This window comes from Corvus brachyrhynchos, unplaced genomic scaffold, assembly GCF_000691975.1.
Source record: "Corvus brachyrhynchos isolate BGI_N302 unplaced genomic scaffold, ASM69197v1 scaffold140, whole genome shotgun sequence".
Classification (NCBI taxonomy): Eukaryota; Metazoa; Chordata; class Aves; order Passeriformes; family Corvidae; genus Corvus; species Corvus brachyrhynchos.
Window position 1 is genome coordinate 1,278,673 of NW_008235809.1, and position 10,284 is coordinate 1,288,956.

The 10,284-nt window shown below is 60.0% G+C and overlaps 2 protein-coding genes across 3 annotated transcripts in view; one reads left to right on the top strand and one right to left on the bottom strand.

The window, feature by feature from the left end:
- The window catches only part of TAF1C (TATA-box binding protein associated factor, RNA polymerase I subunit C), an 8,873-nt gene extending 7,173 nt beyond the window's left edge, over positions 1–1,700 (bottom strand). Inside the window, exon 1 of the mRNA XM_017727607.1 lies at positions 1,583–1,700. Coding sequence (XP_017583096.1) covers positions 1,583–1,700 — 118 coding nt within the window. The remainder of the gene's footprint in view (positions 1–1,582) is intronic.
- TMEM8B (transmembrane protein 8B) lies at positions 1,183–9,297 on the top strand. Of its 2 annotated transcripts, none has more exons than XM_017727475.1 (12): positions 1,183–3,062; positions 4,153–4,360; positions 4,497–4,630; positions 4,764–5,023; positions 5,249–5,604; positions 5,913–6,009; positions 6,219–6,342; positions 7,676–7,818; positions 7,989–8,167; positions 8,254–8,400; positions 8,475–8,591; positions 8,753–9,297. In XM_017727475.1, the coding sequence occupies exons 1-12, from the start codon at positions 2,722–2,724 to the stop codon at positions 9,053–9,055; spliced, it is 2,409 nt and encodes an 802-aa protein (XP_017582964.1). In that variant the 5' UTR covers positions 1,183–2,721; the 3' UTR covers positions 9,056–9,297. The 2 variants fall into 2 exon arrangements, with proteins under 2 accessions (XP_017582964.1, XP_017582958.1); XM_017727469.1 differs by having other exon boundaries at positions 1,184–3,062; positions 8,787–9,297.
- Positions 9,298–10,284: the final 987 nt, after the last annotated feature.

Here is a 10,284-nt window from a genome sequence, read left to right on the forward strand (position 1 = left end):
GGGGGCAGGGGGCTGCAGGCAGGGGGGTCCGTGCAGTGGAGCACAGGACAGGGTGCCTGAGGGGCGGTGGGGATGAGCCTGTAGTGGGCGTGAGGTACACGAGCAATGGGATGTGGGGTGTGCACACAGTGGGGCGGGAGGCATGTGGGGATGGAGCACGGGGGTGTGTGCGGTGGGCAGGAGGGCTGGAGGTGTGAGCCTCAGGGCTCTGTGAGGTGCCGTGGGGCAGAGGGATGAGCTTGGGATGGGTGTGAGGTACACGAATAATGGGATGTGGGGTGTGCATGCAGTGGGGAAGGGAGTGGGGAGATGCGGTGGGCAGAAGGGCTGCAGGTGTGGGGTGCAGGGGTCCGTGTGGTGGGGTGCAGGGGATGAGTTTGGAATGGGTACGTGTGTAGGTTGGGATGAGCTACACGAGCAATGAGATGTGGGGTTTGCATGCAGTGGGGCAGGGTGTGGGTGAGAATGGAGCACAAGGGCGCAGCAATGGGGGGATGGCATCCTGGGATGTGGGGTGCACACGTGATGGGACACGGTGAGTATGGCACAAGGGATGGGGTGAGCATGCAGTGGGGTTTGGGGCGCGTATGCAGCAGAGTACAGAGGTGTCCCCAGTTGGGTGTGGGGTGCCATGGGGCACGGGGTGCATGTACACTGGGACATGAGGTGGGTACGATATGTGCAGAGATGCGTGTGCAGGGGGGTGTTTGCATAACGGGATACAGGGATGCCTGCGTAGAGGGTACTGGATGTGTGTGGAATGGGATGCGTGGATGTGCGTGCAGTGGGGCACGGTGATGAGCATGCTGTGGGGCACGGTGTACCCATGCACTGGGGCATGGAGACAGATGTGCAGTGGGGCACAGAGTTGCGCGTGCGAGGAGGACGCAGGCAGCGCACAGGCAGTGAACACCCTGGGAGGGAGGCGTGTGCGTGGGCAGTGAGTGGGCCCGGGGGGCTGCAGATGCAGGGCAGAAGGCTGTGTGCGTGCAGGGGGCAGCGGAGATGGACAGCCTGCAGAGACGGGGGTGTGTGTCCAGCGGGGCGTCAGGATATGCGAGGGGATACATCGACGGGAGTATGTGAGACCAGGAGCACGCTGGGGCACGGAGCTGGCTTAGTAACCGGGATGCGGAAGGATACTTGGGGGCTTGGAGGGGGCATTCCCTGGGAAGGGGGCAGCTGTCCGGGGGCTGCCGGTGCCGGAGTGCAGCTGTGGGGCGACAGCGGGAGCTGTGCGCGGTGCTGACCGCCAGCCGCGGAGCTGTCCGCGGTGCTGACCGCCGGCCACGACCTGAGACTGTGGCACCGGGACTGGGGTCCTGCGGCTCCGGCTGCTGGCCTGAAGCAGAGGGGCTTTGGCTTTTCTCCTTCCATCCACTCCGCTTCCATGAATAGCAGTCCCGCTCCATCCTCCAGCACCTCTCCCGTGCTCTGGCTGCACTGCCACGGCGCCTCAGACTGACCCTCTGTGTGTAGCTAGTTCCCTCCCCTTGCCCTGGGAGCGTGAGCATGAGGGGGCTGTGCTGGGACTGGCTCCGGGTCCTTCCCCCAGCTCCCCTTCTGGAGTTGTGTTCAACACCCTCCCTGGGGTCCCCTGCCAGGTCACTGCCCCCACGTGGGGCTGTGGAGTGACCTGGTGGTTCCTGGTGGAAAAATTGGGATCGGATGCTCTTGCATTGAGGAGACAGGTGTTTCATGCTTGGCTTGTGCCGGCTGGCAGTGAAGGGGAGGGGGAGCTGCCTTTGTTCCAGACAAGGGAGCAGATGCATGTCAGTGTACAGCCTGCTGGGGCTGCACACACGCAGCACAAACACACGTGCACACAAGCACATGCGCACACTCCCGGCCAGGAACATGCGGTGCAAAGCAGACCCTCTTCTCAGCTATCCCACTCCACGCTGGACGAGTCCTCTTGGGCACAGACCTCCTCCCAGCCCACCCTCTGCTGGCCTCCCCCTTTCCAGCAGCTTGTGAAGAGGGGTATCTCATTCTTACTGTGTCTCTGGGGAATAATAGATGGGTCTCCCAAGCTGGCACTGGTGTAGTGTGGTAATGGTAGGTGAAGTTACGGCTGCTGTCTCAAGTCCTGCTCTCCATTGTGACAAAGAAGTGACCACCTCTCTGCTGCTGGGGCTCCTGGAAATCCCTGAAAATCAAACTGCCAGGCAGCTGGTCAGGGGGAGGTGGCCCCCGTGTGTGCTGTGGGCTTGCAGGAAGTGTCTTTCAGATATGGGGCTGTGCACAGGCACACACCCCCATGGACGTGGGTTTGCACGCCTCCACTCTGCCATGCGTGCAGACAGCACCCACGTGTGCATATGTGCACACATATGTGCACCGTTCCTCCTCCACAAACCACAGGAGAGCTGGGAGGCTGTGCAGGAAAGTGCTCTGCTCCCTCCTTCTTCTCGTGGCACTTTATGATGGGCTCAGTGCTGAGCCTCCCCAGCAGGCAGGTGAGAGGGAATCTGTGTTCCTGTGGGACCTGACCTGCTAGAGCATGGCTGAAGCCACGAAGAATGTCCCTTTATTACAGGTAAAATGCAGGGAGCAGAGCATGAGCAGCCAGGGTGGTGGGCTCCTCGGGCTACAAACCATCAGTCCCACAGCTCTGTGAACTGAGCTCGAGGCAGTGCTGAACCAGGAGTGATGCCGAGTCTGCCAGGGCTGGGAGACACAGCTGGGGATAGCTGACATCAGCCCTGGGGACTCACTGAAATGGCACTGTCCCAGCCCCTCCTGCCTCCAGGCTGCTGGACACTTGCAACATACTCAGAGCCTGGGTGGTGGGCCTGCTCTGGGAGGGGTGCTACACAACCCCCTCCCCAGTCCTTTACCCTGCTGAGAGCCCCTCGGGTCTCCTTTGCAGATGGGCTCTTTGTGACTGACTACTTCACCCGCACACCACGCAAGCTCAGCCCCTTCCGCTCCTTTGCCAGCATCGAGCTCTTCCACTTCCACATTCCCGAGGACACAGTCATTGCCGTCTGGAACCTCATCACCTTCAAGGAGCAAGGTGGCACCTTTGGGGATCAATGCCCAGACCGTAGCATCACCGTGTGAGTAAGCAGCCTGCCCTGCCTGTTTCCTTCCTGCCTGCCTCTGCTGCTCCTGCCTGGGTTTGCCCCACAGCTTGTCCGCTCTTGCCTGCTTCTTTGCTTCCACAACCACATGTACCTATAGAGTCAAAGAATCATAGAATCACAGAATGCTTTGGGTTGGAAAGGACATTAAAGATCATCTTGTTCCAACCTGCTGCCATGGGACATGTTCCATTAGAGCAGGTTGCCAACTGGGTACCACACAGCTGCTTGCTCATCCTCCCCCTGCTCCCCCGGTGGGGAGGAGAAACCATGGGAAAAAAAGTAAAACTCGTGGGTTGAGATAAAAACAGTTTACTAATCAAAATAAATATGCCAATAACACTAATGATAAAACAGCTACAACAACAATAATAGTAATAATAATAACAACAGTAACAAAAAGGAGAGAGAGAAATAAAACCCAAGAAAGATGAGTGATTCATCACACAGTTGCTCACCACATGCTGACTGATGCCCAGCCTGTTCCCCAGCAGTTGTTGGTGGCTCCCTGCCAACTATCCCAAGTTTATACACTGGGCAGGATGCTCTGTATGGAATGGAATATGTTCTATATGGTGTGGAATATCCCTTTGGCTAGTTTGTGCAAGCTCTCCAAGCCATGCTCCCTTCTGGCATCATGTGCACCTGCTCTCTGGCGGAGCATGGGACACTGAAAAGTGTTTTAGACTATGTGCTGCTGAGCAATAACTGAAAAGTCAGTGTGTTATCAACATTGTTCTCATACTAAATCCAAAACACAGCACAGTACCAGCCCCTAAGAAGAAAACGAACCCTATCCCAGCCAAAACCCAGACAACATATACGCTCCTTCCTCATGATTCATCTTCCCGGGACCAGTGCAGGCTCCACTCTTTTGTGCATCTCATAGATGAACTGTTTTGCTTAAACACCCACTCAAGAAAGCTCACAGTCTCCAGAAAGGTCCCAGCTTACAGATGGCTTCCATGATGTCTTTAAGCACAGAGGAAAGACACCCACATATAGGACATACTGGCCCTGCCACGATGCCCAGCCTACACCCTGCTGACTGCTGTCTCTCCTGCAGGTATTTCCGCTCAGGGGCTCCCTCCGTCATTAACCCGCTGCACACGCACTTCCCCAGGGACACAGCTGTCCCTGGCTCCTTCGCACTGACCCTCACCTGGACCCTGCCCAACCGCACCACGGGAGTGTTCAATGTCACCAGCCCGCTGCCTGGGGACTGGTTCCTGGCTGCCCACCTGCCCAAAGATGAGGGCAAGATCTCTGTCAAGGTGAGGGGCCTGGAGGGACCGTGGGGACACAGGGCTGGGGTTTGACTGCTCTGCGCTGGCAGTGCCCAGGGCAGGTGTCCCCAGTGGGGGCCATGCTCTGTGCCCCTTGCCCTGTGCTGACTCTCCTCTGGTGCAGGGGCTCTACGAGGAGTGCCAGTATCTCTTCCAGCCACAGCTCATCGTGCAGCGCCTGGTGAACATTGCTGTGCTGTACCCTGGTCATGTCACCGAGCAGAGCATGGCCCCCCACAACCGCTCCTGCCTCTACAAGTGAGTGCAAGAAGGTCTCCTAAGGAGGGGCATGCTCAGGGTGGGGAGATAACGGTGTCCCATCCCGCTGGGTTCCCTCCCCAGCCCTGTTAATCCACAGTGATGGGCACAACTTGGCACTGCTGTCCCACAGGGTCTTTGTGCCCAGCTACACATCGCGAGTGCTCGTGGAGGTGCTGCGGTGCCGTGGGGCTGAGGGCTGCCCACTCTGGCTGCGTGTGCGGGCCAAGGCTCCCCCCCTGCACAACTCCACAACACTGGACTGCCGGGAACACACTCCCTGCCAGCTGGCCCAGGACCTCCCCTTCTGGCAGCATTGGTACTACGTACTGGTGGAGAAACACCCTGGGGTGCCGGGCACCGTCTCCTTCCAGGTCACCGTGCAGCTCACAGGTGAGGGTGCATGAGGAGGCGTTGGTGGAGGCATGGTCTTGACTCTGGTTTGGTGTGGGGGTTAAGGGATGCCCACAGGATCTGTCCCCAGCTGGGCACAGGGTTATACCAGCTCTGCTGGGATGGGTATGTTGGGAGGTGTTGGGGCTGGGTTGCAAATGGACATGGGAACTAAGAGGGGGCTGGAGCTGTGTGGTGCCCTGGCTGATGGCTCTGTCCCTCCAGACTGTTCCCGACCCAGCCTGGCCCGGCCACCTTTCCTGCCCTCCAGCGCCTCCATGAACATGCCCCACTCCTTTGGCTCCGCGGGTGGGCTGGCGCTGGGGGACAGCCCTCCGCCCACCAGCCCCAATGACACGAAGCACCCGGTCCCCATCCCTGTCACCTCACATGCTGGAGAGCGGTGCTGGCCTGTCCGGCCCACGCTGCGCAACGAGCTGGACACCTTCTCCGTTCATTTCTACATCTTCTTCGGGCCCAACGTGTCAGTGCCACCCGACCGCCCCGCTGTCTTCGTCATCAACCTCCTGCCAGTGCTGGACAGTGGTGGGGTGCTCAACCTGGAGCTGCGCCTCAACGTGGTGAGGTGGCCACATACACCCTGAATGGGCCAGAGTATGGGACAGGGGGCAGGGTGGGAGATGGGTGATGTCAAGGTTGCAACAGGGCAGGGAACAGGATCTGGGGTCATAGGCAATGGTTGTGAAATTTTGGGATGATGGAGAATGGATTAGGGTGCTCCAAGGGCAGGATGATAACCTGGGTTTGGAGTGTTCTTGGGTGACGGGCAGTGGGTTAGGGCACTGCTAGTTGGTGTGCTGCAATCCAAGTGCTGTCAGAGCAGGGGACATCCCTGGCACTGGTTTAAGGCCATCTCCTCTGCCATCAGAGCTCCCTGTGTGGTGAGAATGTGACAGTGTTCGGGTGTCTAAACCATGAAGTCCCACTGACGTCTGGTGACAACACCTCGGTCACCTGCGAGACAGGTAGACTGGGCTGTGCATGTCCATCCTGCCACGTCCATGGGGTCACACCCCCCTGTGTCTGGCAAGAGGCTGGGTGGGGGGAGGCTACAGAGACCATGGGGACATGTGGCCCTGGAGCTTGGCACAGGGTACTCTGTCCCTGTTCCAGCTCTGCCCAGGCCAGGGGGCTGCACCTTCCCCTGCTCACCCAGAGCTCTCCTGGCCCACAGAGTCTCTGGCAGGCTTCCTGCTCTCCGTTAATGCCACAGCCAGCCTCAGCCGCCTGCGGACCCCCTACCCACAGACAGGCAGCTGGTACCTGAGCCTGCGCTCTCTCTGTGCCACGGAGCACGGGTAAGAGCCCCAGCATATCCCCTCCCTGTGCCCCCAGGGGGGATGTCCCCAGCGTGACCCGTGCTGGTGTGTGCCGTGGGTCTGTGGGTGTGCCTGTCCCCTGCGCTGCGTGTCTCCGTTCCTGTGTGTGCACGCGGCTTTGCGGGCTGTGTGTCACCGTGTGAGTGCTGTGTGGGCACGGATGGCTCCATCTCGCGTCTGCCTGACCATCTGTGGGTCCCCGCGGCTCTTCCCTCTGTCTCGCGGTTAGGAAGTGCCTGTCAGCTCGCGAACGCCGGGCATCTGTCAGTGCCTCTCCGCCTCCGCGGCAGGGCCCATCTGTACCTGTGCCCGGGAGGGGACCGGGCTGTCGCTGGGAGGACAGGGCTCTGCTCTGCGTGTGAGGGGGCATCTCTGCTCAGGCTGCGGCTCTGCTCAGCATCCCCAGGGACTGGTCCTGTGCTGTGGCTCTGCTCCTGGCCTCTGTGTCCGCCTGGAGCCCTGTGGAGGAGAGGGGCTGGTGTGTGTGTGTTATGTGTCTGTACGTGCAAGGATGCATGAGTGCAGATGATGCTGCGTGCATGTTTGGTGCAAGTGTGGATGCAGCACTGCATGCAAGTTTGGGTGCACACACGCAGCTCTACGTGCCTGTTCTGGTTTGCAGGAGCAGTCAGGGCTTAGTTCAGGCAGTCAGGGCTGTGTGTGTTCTTCATGCATGCGTGTGCAGATTTGACTGCGTGAGGACACAGTCAGTGGATAGCAGTGCAGCCAGCACTGTGTGCGTATTTGTGTGTGTTGGGGGGGGTGTGTGTGCCCAGCCAGCAGCTGGTACGTGCTGTTGGCCTGTGGGGCTGTCTGTGCTCCTGGTGTGCTGGAGCTGAGGAGGTGCTGGCAGTGCCCAGAGTCTTGTGTGTGGGCAGCGCGGGGCAGTGGGGATAGTGTGCCTGCCCTGACTCCTCTGCTGCATTTCTAGTTCACGCTGAGTTGCCAGTCGCAGTCAGTCCTTCCCTGAAGGGTTCACACACGGGCATTGCAGGGCAGGGCACAGTGTTTGCACAGCAAAATCCAAACGAAACAGGAACCAGCTGAGTGTGCTGCTAAAGGCAGAGGGGGTTTAAGCGTGGCCACGTTCCTCCTGCTCACCCAGGCTGGCACAAACAATTGAAGCACACAGCATCCTTGGGGACCGGCTCTCAGCTACCATACACAGCACCAAAGCAGCTCATTTTCAGGCTTGCCCAGTCCCTGGGTCTCCCATCACCTGCCAAGTCTGGGTGTGACAGGTGGCTCTGGCAGAGGCAGGAGCTGCTCCAGGGCACAGGGTGAGGGCTGACCTCCTTCTCCCACCCCCCAGGTTTGAGCCTTGCACTAACGTGACAGCTGAGGTGTACCTGCGCGCCTACCTCTCCCCCTGCATCAACGACTGCGGCATCTATGGCCAGTGCAAGCTGCTGCGCACCAACAACTACCTGTATGCTGCCTGCGAGTGCAAAGCTGGTGAGAGCTGCCCCGGGCACCCACGGACCCCCAGCATCCTCCCCTTCTCCTTGCGGGTTGTATATCCCTTCATGCCAGGTCTCTGCAGGGTGCTGGAAAGGGGGTTCCCTGCTCCACCCCTCAGCCCCTGCGAGTGCTGCAGCGGTGACGGCAGCTCTCCCTGGTCACAGGCTGGAATGGCTGGGGCTGCACGGACAACGCTGAGGCTTTCTCCTATGGCTTCCAGCTCCTCTCCACGCTGCTGTTGTGCCTCAGCAATGTCATGTTTGTGCCTCCCGTGGCCATTGCTGTCCGCAGCCACTACCTCCTAGAAGCTGCCGTCTACATCTTCACCATGTTCTTCTCCACTGTGAGTCTGGGGTGGGGTGGCTGAGGGGCAGGCAAGGGGCTGGGGCTGTGCAGGGCAGCTCTCACACCCTTTCCCTGCTACCCCAGTTTTACCATGCCTGTGACCAGCCAGGCATTGTGGTGTTCTGCATCATGGAGTACGATGTGCTGCAGTTTTGTGACTTCCTGGGCTCTCTCATGTCTGTCTGGGTCACTGTCATCGCCATGGCCCGGCTCCAGCCCATAGTCAAGCAGGCAAGTGTGGGGAGGGGGCATGCAGGGCAGGCATGGAAGGGATTTATCCTGATGGGTGCCCCACTGCCCCACAGGTGCTGTACCTGCTGGGGGCCATGCTGCTCTCCATGGCTCTGCAGATGGACCGTCACGGGCTCTGGAATCTGCTGGGGCCCAGCCTTTTCGCTTTGGGGATCATGGCCGTCGCCTGGGTAAGATGGTGTCCCTTATGTCCCCAGCCTGGCTGCTCTCAGCATCCTGCTCCTGCCAGCACCTCCCTTCTGCTGCCTTCACCCTTCCCCATGACCCCCTCTCCCTGGCTCCTGAGGGATGTGTCACCATGGCACAGGGGTTGTGTCCATCCCTGCCGCAGCTCCCCCTTCCAGCCTGCCCTTTCCCCACCACAGACGGCTCGCACTATCCGTCGCCGCCACTGCTACCCACCGACCTGGAAGCGCTGGGCTTTCTACCTGTGCCCAGGAGCGCTGATTGCGGCGGCGGCCGTGCTGCTCTACGCCTTCGTGGAGACAGAGGAGAACTACTTCTACATCCACAGCATCTGGCACCTGCTCATCGCTGGCAGCGTCGGCTTCCTGCTGCCGCCCCGTGCCAAGCCCAGCAGGCGCCTGGGGCCGCTGCCCCGGCGCAAGGGATGCGGGTACCAGCTCTGCGTTAATGAGCAGGAGGAGCTGGGGCTTGTCGACCCTGCCATGGCCTCCATCAACAGTATTTGTACCAGCTGATGCTGAGGCCAGCTCAGACTCCTCCGGCACGGACAGCAGCCCTGTGGGGCTTGGCACCCGCTCTCTTTGCTGGCCACCCATCTCTGGGAGTGCCAGGACTCCTCTGGGCAGGCACACAGCCAGCCATCTGTGCCACCCTGTTCTTCCAATTACAGCCTGATTGAACTTGTCTCCAGGAATTGCTGTTGCTCAGTCTGCGGCAGAGCTGTGGGGTCTCAAGGCTGAGCTGGGCCATCCTCCTCTCTTTGCCAGGCCATGGAGTTGCTGAGGGGATGTGGCTGTGTGTGGAGGGGAGGAATGGCAACAGTCTCTGGCTCTCAGTGAGAGCTCCTACCCTGTGGTGGCTGCTCTGGAGCTGATGCAGCTCCAACATGGAGCAAAGTGGCTGGCAAGAGATGGGGACCAGAGGCTGCAGTGTTTTGGCTCCTGGCATGACAGGTTGCAAGGCTGGGATGTCTTTGTTGGGGCACTGTGCTCTCACAGGATGGCTGTAATGTCAGATCCAGGAGCAGCTGTGCTGTGCCAGGGCATCCAGGATCCCCTCCAAATCTGCAGGATTGTGGGGAGCCCATAGCTATGGGGGTAGGTGCCCCTGGGGGTGATGCTGGTGCTGCCTGCTGTGGCAGTGCACAGGTCCAAGAGTGCTCTGCCTGCAAGGGCCTCACCAGGAGCCCAGAGCCTGTTGGTGTCACCCCCCTGCCTGGGGCAGCCTGCCTCAGCACCCCACATGTCGCTGCACCCAAGGAGCAGCAGACAAGTGACCCTGTGTCCCTGCTGTTGCCCCCAGCCCTGTCTCTGCAGGCACTGGGCTCCAGTGGGAGGGGCATTGCATGGACTGTACCCTGTGACCCACTTGGGGCGGCTCTTTCTCAGCCCCTGCTCCTTGTCTCGCTTATGGTCAGACTGTGGGCTCAGCACCCTCTGCAGCCAGTGGTGACCATGGTGTGGTGACAGACACCCAGGCTGTGTGTGTGCCTCAAGGACAGGGGGTTTTCACTCTGCTTTGGCAGCTCAGAGGGGTCAGGGTGGACCAGGGAGGACAGGGAAAATTCCACTGACACTTCTCAGCTCAATGGGGACTCCCCAATCCCCTGAGAATTTCTCAGCCCTGCAGGGGTCTTCAGGGTGGAATCCCGAGGCAAAACTCTGCATCCTAGCAGCC